The 12,522-nt window shown below is 39.8% G+C and overlaps 1 protein-coding gene across 1 annotated transcript; it reads left to right on the top strand.

Annotated features, from left to right (window-relative positions):
- Positions 1 to 3,691: 3,691 nt before the first annotated feature.
- Positions 3,692 to 10,834, top strand: RALB (v-ral simian leukemia viral oncogene homolog B). The gene is made up of 4 exons (XM_009887280.1): positions 3,692 to 3,850; positions 4,942 to 5,150; positions 7,926 to 8,103; positions 10,235 to 10,834. Exons 1-4 carry the CDS (start codon positions 3,737 to 3,739, stop codon positions 10,352 to 10,354), a joined length of 621 nt encoding a protein of 206 aa, XP_009885582.1. The 5' UTR covers positions 3,692 to 3,736; the 3' UTR covers positions 10,355 to 10,834.
- The last annotated feature ends 1,688 nt before the right edge of the window (positions 10,835 to 12,522 follow it).

The following is a 12,522-nucleotide window of genomic DNA, read 5'->3' as shown; positions in this document are numbered from 1 at the left end:
CTTAAACTGAAGGGAATTGAATAATGTTTTAAAAATAACTGCAGTCTTTACAGGTTCTCCTACTCTGTTACTTTTTTATGAGAAGTGGTTGGATTTCTCAAGACTTCCTTTTCTGTAAGGAACAGATGAGTTAATGTCAGTGTCTTGACTGCCTCAAGGATGCTTAGCCTACAGAAGGGGACAAAAATTCATCCTTGCCTAGTCAGATGACTGAGGAAAGAGCTTCCACTTGTGTTAATTGATATTTTTTTTAAGTTTTTCTAGCCTCAGGGAACTGTTAGATGTTAGCTTTGAACCATGGTGTGTAAACTGTTTCTTGGGCTGCAGAGGTGGAAATGCAAGTAAACAAACAGTTGGCTCCAATGACTTGTCTTGTTTTATTAGAGTATTCCTATTAAAATTTCACCATGCCCCTTTCTGAACCAGTGATGTGCTATTAGCCTATTGTCTTGTAAACACTGGTACTTCTGCACTGATACTCCCTGTGTCAATCCTGTCCCACACTGTTTCAGCCTTGCCTTGTTCTGTACTGCCTGGTTATTCTGGGGCTGGAGGGGGCCGTGCTCCCTCTGTTGCCACCAAAGAAGAGATGCCTTGTGTCAAGCCTCTGGGATTTCAATGAGGGCGTACAACATAGGGGTTGTGTTGTGAGCGGACTCCTGTGTTCAGAGGGTTCATATAGTGTTGATACTCTAAAAGATTCAAGTGGCACTTGTAACAGCTCTGCAGGGAGAGCGGCATCTAAAGCTGGCCTAGCTTTAGATGCAATCAACCTGTAAATTTGTATGCTTATAGATGGGTTTTGTTTAATACTGTACTCTGGTTACAAGTCAGGTAATACTGTGTATGAAGGCTGATCTTTCAGTTTCTACTGGCTGGTGTTGAGGTGGGATGGAAAAGAAAGAATTTAAGTATTCTCTCCACTTATCTCTATGATGAGCTTGTACCGAATCAAATTGGTCAGTATTTTACCTAAAAGGCAGCTAGTCCTTTCATATGACCCAGTAAAGACATGGTATCCCTATTGACAGGAGGGAGAATGTTGCTATCTTCTCTCTTCACTGTTAGTAAATCATCTTTTTATTGTAGTTGTATAGCACAGCAGACTTACAGCAGCTTAACAGGGAGCAGCACTAAGTTTGTGCTGCCAGAAAAATATTTAACTTGAGAGCCTTGTATTAGATAACACAGCAGTTACAACAGCCTTAGGATGCTTGTCAAAGGAATACTCAAAGGTTAAAACCAACCACAGTTACATTGAAAAGTTGCTAAGGGTCACTTGGCTTCTTCAGAAAGCAGCTTATCTACTAGCCAGACTAGTCTTGAAGTAAGACAAAGTAAGCTTCTACAACTTGTTAAGAGCAAGCTGTGTTATTACTGGAACACTTAAAGTCCCCAAACTATCTCATTGTGTAGTCAAGCTGTAGCTCTTACACCTTGGGTGTCTATGTCCAAGCAAGCTGAATTCTAGTTTATCATCTGTAGAACATGTGGACCATAAGCAAAAAAAGCCTTTCAGCAACAGCTTCTGGAGCTCAGGTGCTACCTGTTGTGTTTTCTCCCAATTTTTCCACACTGTCCTGGAAGGGAGCTCTGTTCTCTTCCCCCTCTTGTCTCTCTGGTGGCTACAAGCTGAAAATCAAGCTTGCAGTCCTCTTCTACTTTGGAATCTCTAGGGTGATGGCTGAATCAACTGTCCCCAACACAAATGTGTGTTTGTGCTCTACAGGGAGAATCTCTGAGTAGTAGGAGTTGTCACATCCCACTTCTGTACTAAGGAGTGTCCTGGATGAGAGTGCTGATGTATAACCTGTAATATACCTGTATCTGTAATATAGACAGATTTTCCTTTGGTAATCTTCACTTACCAGTGTTTATCCCAGAATGAACACTTAAAGATGATGAATTTGTGTTACTGTACTGAATGTGTTTAGCAAACAGGTGTGAGTAAAATAATGATGCTCATGTGTTTGAAAATGCTGTCCTGAGGACACATCTTGATTGTTGTCATGTTTGTTATTGTATGCAGTAGTCAATGAGAACTTAGTTTGATTTGTCACTTTTCAGAACATCAAGTCATGACAAGGGAGATGAGATCTTCACAATCGTTGTACCCCAGGGCAGGTTGCCCACACTGGTCATGGAATTGTCAGCCTCAAAATGCAGGTCACATAAGGCAGTTTGCTCCAAGCAATCCAGTTTAAGGGAGAAGTTTGGACTGGACAACATCCAAAGGTCCTTTCCAGGATAAATAATCTTATAGCATGTTTGTAGGTTGGCAATCCCTCAGTCTCTACTTCATTTTGTTTAGGGCAGATAGGTATCCTGAAGGCTTGTTCCCATATAGTACTGTAACTACTACTGGATGGAAATACAAGGCCTACGGTAGAACTTGATGGTGTTGTGTCAGTTCCAGTGTCTTTCTGGAGTAATCATCCCCAGGCAAATCTAAGACTCCTGGTTGGCCTGTTGCTTCTGGAATAATAGTGCTGCTGTAAATCAAGGCTGGTATAGCCACTTTCCATAGTGGTGTTCCCTGAATGGTCTGCTGTTCTCCTTACAGCATTCTGCCAGGATATCAACAACTGGGGCCCTCAGTTGTCCTGCTGTGAGGACCCAAGTGTTGCTATCTTAGCATCTCCCTTTAGCCATCATGCATCTGGAGTACTCTTCTCTGTTTTTTCTCACTGTTGGAATCCTGACTGACACATCTCTTCTTGTACTGGTCACTCCTGCATTTGTCCCCAGTGTGCTCTTAGAGCTGCTGCCCTGTGCTAATTAGGGTGTGGGAGCTGATGCTCGTGTTTCTGTCACAACTACTGTGTCCAGCTACACCTTAAAAAAACCAAAAAGCAGTATTTTTTAAGTGGTCTCCAGCACTTAATTACTCGGTTTGCATAACACACAAACTAAGGCTTGTTAACTAGTACTTGTTTATTGAAGCTTACTCTTTTATGCCTTTGCAACATCAGGAGAAGAATAGGAACTGAGTTTCTTACAGTAAAGGAGGCTTTTATATTTTTTTCCCAAAAGCAAATTAGATTTGCAGCATCAAAAGGCAGGAAGATTATGAAGTAAATGCTAATGCCATGTCATAAGACTTTCTGCTGGAAGCTTTTGCAACTTGTTCCTGCCAGAATTTACTGTGTATCTCTGCTTTTTTCTTAGCCTACGTAGAGAGGAGATCAAAAGTCATCTTTCTGCCTATAAGCAGATCTGAGGTATAGCTGTGCTTCCAGGTTGAAGCTAAGCTGCATCAACATTAAAGAAATATTTTAGAAAGGTGTAAAGCCTTTTATAACAAGTACAATAAAATGCTTAATTTCATGTTGTTTGAGAAAGTGGGGAATTTCTTTTTCTGTGGAGACTGCTTTAGATAGCAGTCATGTAGGATGGGCTTACAAATAAGAACAGCTTGTTCAGCTAGTAACTGCTTTGAGAAACCTTTGGTACTCTTATTAATGGTACTGTTGTCACAAATACCTTTTACTTGTTCTAATAATACCTTGTTCCTACTCGTGCTTTAGACATCAGTGACGTGGTTTGCTTGCCAGTGCATTGAAATGGCCCATTCTTCAGGCTTGCTGGGCAGGGTTTTAATCTAGTCTTTCAGCACTAGTGAGATGCTTTAACCGCATTCTACCATGATGTCACCAGTGTCACGGATGGTGACTGTGTTTCTTCTGTCTGCAGATCTAATTGGTTGCCTGGCACTTCATCTGGGGCAAGCAGGACAATGGCTGCCAGCAAGAGCAAGAACCAGAGTTCCTTGGCCCTCCATAAAGTAATTATGGTTGGCAGTGGAGGTGTGGGCAAATCTGCACTCACTCTTCAATTTATGTATGATGAGGTAAGTAGCTTTGGTTCAGCTTCTCTAAAGCACCAATGGATACAGTTTATTAAACTGTAGTGGAATGGCTGAACTAAGTGTAAGTAGCAAAAGAACTGATGACCTGACTGGCGGGAGAAAAGTGTAGGAATTGGGGGAGGGAACATCTTTGGCTAAGGGTGACGAAGTTGATGCTTATTAGTGAAAGAACAGTCTTTGAAAGACATGCAGAATGTGAATGTGCTTGTCTGAGTGTACAAAGGTTGTTACCTGTTGGCACTGAGCTTCAATTTTGTTGCAGTTTCTTTTAGGCCAGTTAAGGTTGAAGTCAAAAGTAAGCATTCTAGCTCATTCTGAGCTGAATGTTGAAGTAGGCATGTTCATAGCATGAATTCTTCTGTACTGGTATACAGGAAGCTAGATCAGACAATCCAGACTAGTATATGAAGGAATACATGATCCTGTAATTCAAAAGTTAGTATTTATCTATAGGCTGTTCTCACATACTATAGTAATGTGAATATCTGAACAGATAGTCACATTAATAGGGCTTATGGCACAGCCTTTTGTTGTTCTTTGAGGCTGAGGTAAGGAGCCTGTATTGAACGTGTGCTGTCTGCATAGAACTACAGGTTGAACTGACGATGGTTTTGTGTGTCTGATGTACTAAAGTATGTGCCTGTGTAATTATGGAACAGGTTTTAATATTCAACAGCTGGATGCTGTCATCTACACCTGTTGAAGTTTCAGATAGCAGTACCTGAAGTACACTGAAATTCTTTTTCTTCAAGTGAAAGATCTAGATAATGCCACCAGGTTGCTGGTAGTTTGTACTGTATTTTTTGTCCTTTAAATTGTGCTGAAATTGCTGAACAGTGTTTCATGTAGCAAGACAGTTTCTCTTGACTAGGCAGACTGGCTCTTTGATGTATTAAGTGCTTAAATAATTTGCTTTTTATAGTAAAACTAAAAAAAGCAGTGAAACTTAGTAGTTGACTGAATTATGAGAAGGTTTTTGGGAGTTTAAATGCCACTGAAGTGAAAGAAAATGGATATGGACAAATACTGATACCATTTGACAGTAATTCTAAACACTAATCCCTTATCTTCAGTTTGTAGAAGACTATGAACCTACCAAGGCTGACAGCTACAGAAAGAAAGTAGTTCTGGATGGTGAAGAAGTTCAGATAGACATTCTGGACACAGCGGGACAGGAGGATTACGCAGCTATCAGAGACAACTATTTCCGCAGCGGGGAAGGGTTTCTTCTAGTCTTCTCAATAACAGAGCATGAATCCTTTACAGCAACAGCAGAGTTTCGGTAAGTAGTTTCTCTCACGGGCAGGAGGAAATATCTGGTTCCTATGTTGCTCTGATAACCCTTCCTAAAAGCTACAGTTCTTTATCTTTTGTCCATTACCATTTGTCAATAAAAGTGGAAATCCAACCATTTTGCTCTCAGTAACTGGTAACTTAAACCACAGTAGCCAGTTTCTGGCTCTAGTTGTCTTCATGCCTTCAACTTATGAGCACATTATGCCTGCAGCAACTTCAGGCAAATAACAGGTTCTTGGACTCTTGAAACATGCGTATTCAAGCCAATTTTCAGTCTTTGTGGATATGAAGTTTAATTATCTTAAAGCAGTACTTCTGGAATTAAGTCTGCCTTTTGGCCAGGTTTCAGACACTGTATTGCTTACTGCTCAAAGCAGGTGCTCTAAGGAAAGGAAGGATTAGCCTCCACTCTCAGGTATGGATTGGTGCCAAACAAGGGTTGGCAGCCAAGCAGTACTATTGTAGGCAGTTATATTCCTAGAAAGACACACAGTAGTAGTAAATGCTTCCATTTTTGTTCTTGGGATTAGCTGTTCCAATATAAAAATCAGCACAAGAGCAAGCACAGGAACTACTTGTGTAGTGTAAAAGGAAAAAAAGGGGTTTAAACCATTGCTCTGGTCTCAGAACTTATGTAGCCAGGTTCTTCAGGGTAAGTGTTCTAACTCTTTATTTGATAGTAGCTGTTGTCTCAGTGTAGAAGGTAATCCAGAGATTCCCTAGGACAGCTGTAAAACTTGAAGTAACACTTTCTCTATGTTTTGGCAAGTTTTAGGAGTTCCTTATGTTTGCCAGAATAAAAGCTCTTTATCAGTCTGGCCTATGTTCCCTTTGCTTCAGTGGTACAAGGTTAATGGAGTAATTAGTGGTGCAAGTGCTGGTGCTAAGGTAGATGCCTATTTCTAGGGTTTTCTTAAAGCTATGGCAAACTCCCCTCATGCTCTAGGACTTTGGTCCAGGTTCTTGGTCTATTACACTGTTCCAACAGTAGTAGGAGACTGCATAATCTTTTAAGAGGTATAAATATTGTTCTTCTGTCACATAATACTTCTGGGGCTTTGCTAGACTTCAGAAGGCTGACAGTTGCGGGGCACACAAGCAGAGCTGTTCAGCTCAGTTTGCTCTAAGCAGAGCACTTAACAGGAGCTAAACAGTTGAATTGTGATAGTACTGCAGAACTGAGTACTCGAACTGTTCCTAATATAAAATGGAGGAAAAAGTCAGCTATTGCTCACAAACCAGGAGGAAAATGAGACACTTGAAAGTACGCAGCCTGGGTTTTGGCTTGTGTGCGTAAGTAAAATATAAGGTTAAACCCAAGGCTTAAGGCTTTGGATGAAAAGTTGTTGGAGTGTTTATCTTGGCAGTTTGTGGGGTTTTTTTTGTCAGACTTCTGTAACTAGGCTAACTGTGTGTTGGTTCAAGATTCCAGCACAACAAAACAATGAGAAAGCAAAGCTAGCCCTAGAAGAACCTAAGAGCTTTTAGGTGGAGAGTGTCCTACTTTTCAATGGTTCAGAAGTAAACAAATAGTGAAATTAGTTAGGCTGACAAGCAAGGACCAACTCCATGGAAAACTGTTCCCCAGGAAGGAGGGGAGAACGGGTAGTATGAGTCATCAGCATCACAGACTAAACTGCAGGTTGGTATTATTGATCCTCTAGCTTCCAGTATTCTCAAACTATGAGAAAGTTGAATACTGAACGAACTATGGGTTTGTCTATAAACCCTAGCTCTCCTGCTGATGCTATGTATTCAGTGTTTGCTTTTGGTGCCTCTGTAATCTGAAAATGTGTGAAAGTACAGCTGAATTCAACAGCAGATTGCCTGCTTCAGTGTTAACACTTTTAGATTCTCATGTACTCTACATACATCCAGTTGTTTTGTGGATGGACTGTGCAGCCATCTGAAGCAGTGTGGTTACTCAGTGGCCTGAGGGGGTGTAGCACCATGTCCATGTGTAGTTTGGCTCTTGTTCATAAACAAAATTAAGTAATCTAAAAATAACTTTAGGATGGGTATGGTTCTTCTAGCATCCTAGATGGACAGCAGCATGTGTCAGTCTGGTTTCAACCTGTGTTTTACTCTAATAATAGCACAGTTTTTTTTGAGACTGACATGCGGCATATGTCAGCTCCTGGATGCTGATAGGTCCCTTTAGAATGACAAAGGATGGCTAGTTTAGTGCTGATGGTTCAAATATTTTCCTGGAGTCTTTGAAGGAGGAAGGTTGCTAGCATTCTAATTCAGCACTGTTCAGTAACTATCCTTTGTGTGAAGTTTAGGTAGCTGTATGAATGATGTCTGCCAGCTACTTATGCTATTCCTAACCTCCTGTTTTGGCAAAGCCTTGATGTTGCCCAGACCTGTATTGATGTGGAACATAGACTGGAAATTTAGGATTGTGACTGAATGCAAATGTGAAACTTGTGCTCTTTTCCTCATTCAGACATAAACTCCTGTTGTGAGTTGCACTTCTGCCATACAGCTCTTCTTTATTAGAGCCTAGTTAGTAAAAATACTAAATGGTAAAACTGCCTTCTTGGAAGTGTGAGGCTTTTATTAGTGTAAAGCCCATAGCATTAGCATGTTAAATTTGAAGTAATTTTAAAGTGTGTGTTCAACTGTTGGGAAATGTACTCTTAAATACTGTTGTAAACACTAGTAATGTGCAGACCACTTGATCTGCTCCTGATAAGGGTGAGGTTTTTGTTGTTACTACTAACACAGATATTTTCATTTTCAATACCTGATGCATTAGGGAACAGATCCTGCGTGTGAAGGCTGAAGAGGATAAAATCCCTTTACTGGTAGTGGGAAACAAATCTGACTTGGAAGAGCGCAGACAAGTGCCTGTAGAAGAGGCTAGAAGTAAGGCAGAGGAGTGGGGTGTGCAGTACGTAGAAACCTCTGCCAAAACTAGGGCGAATGTAGATAAGGTAAGACGAATGACATCTGCTCAATTAGATCATTATTACTTGTTTAATAGCTGAGTAACTAATTCTTCACTCTTGCTAGAACAAAAGCAAATCCACAGTTGGGCTTCTGAAAGCATAGATTATCAAAATGAATGAACTTGCTGGAATACGTACACTTAAGCAAATACCTAGCTTAGAGGAGCCAGAGACCTGGTACAAGTTAATGTTATTTTCTTGTTTTAACTGTTTGTACCTGAACCAATAGTTTTCCAATAGTACATTGGGTAAACGGGTTTAAGGATTCCCTGAAATATGTTATTTTTTTTATAGGCTATGTTTTATTATAACAGCAGTAAATAGCAAGCTATAGACACTTAGGAGTTGTTCTCCCTTTGCTACAAAACTACATATGGTGTGGCTAATGTTAAAGACTTCATGCTTTGTTTTCTGCCAAGACTATTTTGAATCATGACAAGAACTTTTCTTTCTCTGTCCCTGTCCTGTTTTGACTTGTCCATGTCTGTCTACAACAGTCATTCTCAGCATGTTTCTGTGGCTGGTTTCTTGCATAAGGAGCAGTGGGAGGTTATTCCAGAAGAAATGATTATGAAGTGTTTGCCCAGTAGGGAAAAATCAGTTTTAAGCCTCCCCTTCATTCTGTGTGTAGTGGGGGCTTCTTGAAGAAGAGGATGTTTTTTACTTCAGAAATCTGTAGAAGATGGTCTGAAATTACTGTTGGGCCCCCTAAGGACTCAAAGGTGTGGCTTGGTAATCTGCATTTGTTTAAAGATTACAAATTGTAAGCAGTTTTCTCTTTTTGGCCAAAGATACTTGCAGCTGGCTGTACTCTTAAGTTCTTGTAGACAGCTTCCTGTTCTTCTAGCCTGTATTAGTTTACTAATGGAAATGCTGTTGGTGCATAAGTTATCTAGTACAAACTCATTTGTCATTCTTGGTTAAAGCAGTTCATATGAAACTCTTGACTTGAGACCTTTTGGTTATAAAGGACATGGTATGATTTAAATTTGGTAAAGAACCATTCTGATTTGTGGAATGTGACTAGAAGGTCAGATTGTCAGGTGTATAAACTGGGTGGTGTAGTAAAACATGAATACTTAGACTTGCTTTTGCCTATAAGCTGTCTCATATGACCAGAAAATGCTTAGCCTGTTTTATACTTAAACTAGTTTTCTCATCTATTGGGTTTAACAGCAATGTAGGTGTGTCTGGAGTGTGCTAGCATGGTGTTCTAGACTTGCTTTCATAGGTCCTCTCTAGCTAGGTTATGTGATGTACTTGTTATTCTCTATAAGCACTGTTTTGTGTATCTTAAGACACTATCAGCCATTGTGATGATTGTGCATTGACACTGTAGCACAATAATAAAAACCACCTTAAGAGGGTTTTGAATGATAAGCTATTCTATTTCTGATCAGTAGAGTGGTCTTGTTTCCAAGTATCAAAGACCTGTGTGGTTCCCCATGTAAAACAAGCCTGACTCTATAGAGTGACACTAAGCTCTTGTTCTGTAATCCTAAAAAGAATTTTTCTCAATAACTCTCTACAGTAAAACAACTGTTGTATCTTAAGTGATACATACCTAGACATCAGGTGTACAGGGTAGAAATCAGCTGGAGTGTTGCAGAAAACATCAGAGTAATGACCTCTGAATCTTGTAATATAGTCTGGGAATTTTCTGTGCCTGACAATCACTTGAATGTTGCAGCTTTTTAATTATAAACCAGGCAGAATACTACTCGGCAAACAGTGTGTTTGTAACTACGTGGAAAGGACTGGACTAAATGCTTTGCGTAGTTAGCAAGAGGGATTTGCCTGGAAATGTTTGCTAGGCACAGGCAAATGTTCTCATGAACTCTGAATGCTACTTTTGTGCAAGACTGTTATTCAATAAAAGCTCTTAAAATGGGGCTGTTAAATGATTTGGTAGCCAGGTGAGATTGTCCTCCTTCTTGCCACTGCTTGACATGCTACATGATTCTGATGTTGTTTGTCACTGCAATTTATGTCTAAACTTGCTTCTTCTGTATTAAGTACAGTATGGTGCTGCATCTTTATTTGCTGCTGAATACATAGTTTTACCTGTTTTCTGGTGGCAGATCTTATTTAATGTGTCCTTATTTTTCCCTCCTAGGTATTCTTTGATTTAATGAGAGAAATCAGAGCAAAGAAAATGTCAGAAAACAAAGACAAGAATGGCAAGAAAAGTGGCAAGAACAAGAAAAGCTTTAAAGAAAGATGTTGCTTACTGTGATGCTTGGGAACTGTAAATATCTATCTACAGGTGGCATGGATAAGATACCACTAAGGATATAGGGCTGGATTCATGAAAGGAAGTCTGTATTGACTCCCTTATCTTTTGCTTTGCATATCACACCTTCAAAATGTGAAAACAGAACTTCGAAACCGTTTCTGGTATCCAACAAAACCTATGCCTACTTAAACTGAAATGGGGTCCGTCTTCCCAGTGTCTTTCAGAACTACAGTCCTTCTGCTTGGTTATATAAAGTACGTTCGTATTAACTTCCTAGTTTACTCTAATGTTTCTCTTGAACCTCTTCTGGCCTTAACAAGCACAGCTGTTCAGGTTCAAACTTTTTTTCCCCACTGTTGCTGCCCTCCTTGATGGTTCAAACTGCAGAAAAGTTAGATGACATCTGCTAAGGGTTTTTGTCTCCATCTTCTGTTAGATGTCACTGATATTTCTTACACTGAAATCTGCTGGCTTCCTTCCCACACTCCATGTAAGAAATAGCAACTGACACTTGAGTCAACTCAAAACAAACTTCCTTCCATGTTCTGTTAAGTCAATACAGCATTCATGAATCAAGCCTATGGACTCAATTCAGACTTATTTAGGCAATGCAAAAATTGATATTTAAATACTGGCTAGATGTATTCCCCGCTGGTCTGTCTTCTCATCCTTAAATCAGTGGTATAGGGTGAGAAAATGACTGTAATCCTTTTGAAGAAAGGAATATTATCACCATCTCCTTTAAAGGCTGTCCTGGGTTTCTTCCATGTATTGTGGCTAGACTCAATCACACTCACTCTACATCCATCATCCTTCCCCTCCCTGGTACTGGAATAGTGAAAATCGGTGTTGATTTCATTGTTTTGTTTATATTGGAACGCTTGCGATCATGTTGGAAAAGTGGGAACCTCTGCATCTGTCTCTTGTCTTGCTGAAGATGAAAACTTTGAGTAAGGATGGGTCACATCACACAATCATGACTTGGAATAGGTGAGGCTTACATGCTACCTCTCAATGATGAGCTGGCTAGTGAGTTGTATGGTGTCAAAGCAAATGAAGTTAAGCAGTTGCCATGTCTGTTACTCACTGTTAATTTTATATGTACTGTTCCTGATGCACAGCAACCTAGCACATGGAGATGCATGTTGAGCTTTGCTGTCAGTTAAGCAATGGTGGTCATGTATTGATCAACAAAAAACAGCCTAGAAATGGAAGAAAAGTGAACTGAGCTTTCTGATGCAGTTTAAGTGCAGTTGCCAAAAAAATACTTCTGTCACTGTTGTGGAAAGTAACTGTCTGTGATTGTGCAGTCTCTTAATGAATTATGCCTATCTTCTATTTTGAAGGAGGAGAGAGACTTAAAGTAGTGACTGTATCTTGCCTGTTAACTGGATGCTTAAAACTTGGTGAAAGGAATATGCTGTGTGGCTGTTCAGTGAAGCACACTGCAGCACTAAATTAACAAATGCTGTTTCTTTTTGAGGTGAAGGATTAGCAAATAGTGTTCAGTACTTAGTATTGTAATTGGAGGTTGAAAAACATTTTTTAACATGTACTAGATTGCTTTTGTGCATTCCACTTCTGAACTTTGAAAAATAAGATATGTTAGATATCAGAACCTCTATTGGTCTGAGGTTTCACAGGGACTTAATGCAAACTCATTGTCTTCCATAACTAGTTCAACTTGTCAGGCAACTCATTGGATTGGGGAAACTGTACTAAATAAAAGGTGCTGTAATTGTCATTCTTGTCAAGTTAAATTCCTTCTTTGTTAATGTTATCTTGTATGTGAAGAAAGAATGGTTAACCAATTCTGGAAATACTTATCTTTGAACAGTGTAATCAATTGGTATTACAAAGCCATCTTGACAATACAGTTTTGAAGCAGAGCCTGGGAGCCTGCTGGCTTACAGAAGTTGTTGTTTGAGCTGTTTCACCTATGTCTAAAGCCTAAGCACTTAAAGGGACACTTGGAGCTATAGCACTTTGCTAACAAAGTTTCCTCTTCAGCTTCCATGGATAAAGTCCATTTTTGAGTGCACATTGTATATACAGTAAATGAATGTCTGCTTCTGGAGGAAGGCAACTCATTTAGGTTTGGCTTTAGTTGAAACCTAAAGGTTAAGTCCTTAATTAACCTAAAGGATAAACAACAGTTGAGTTCACCA

Source organism: Charadrius vociferus, unplaced genomic scaffold, assembly GCF_000708025.1.
Source record: "Charadrius vociferus isolate BGI_N301 unplaced genomic scaffold, ASM70802v2 scaffold385, whole genome shotgun sequence".
Lineage (NCBI taxonomy): Eukaryota > Metazoa > Chordata > Aves > Charadriiformes > Charadriidae > Charadrius > Charadrius vociferus.
The sequence above is the reverse complement of the archived record's forward strand: the minus strand, read 5'-3'. Positions and strand labels throughout refer to the sequence as shown.

What these genes read in the sequence shown, in the direction of transcription:
- RALB (XM_009887280.1), top strand. Translation starts at nt 3,737, where the DNA reads ATGGCTGCCAGCAAGAGCAAGAACCAGAGTTCCTTGGCCCTCCATAAA. An exon ending in ACAGCAACAGCAGAGTTTCG is followed by an intron (nt 5,151 to 7,925) that starts GTAAGTAGTTTC and finishes CTGATGCATTAG; the next exon opens with GGAACAGATCCTGCGTGTGA. An exon ending in CTAGGGCGAATGTAGATAAG is followed by an intron (nt 8,104 to 10,234) that starts GTAAGACGAATG and finishes TTTCCCTCCTAG; the next exon opens with GTATTCTTTGATTTAATGAG.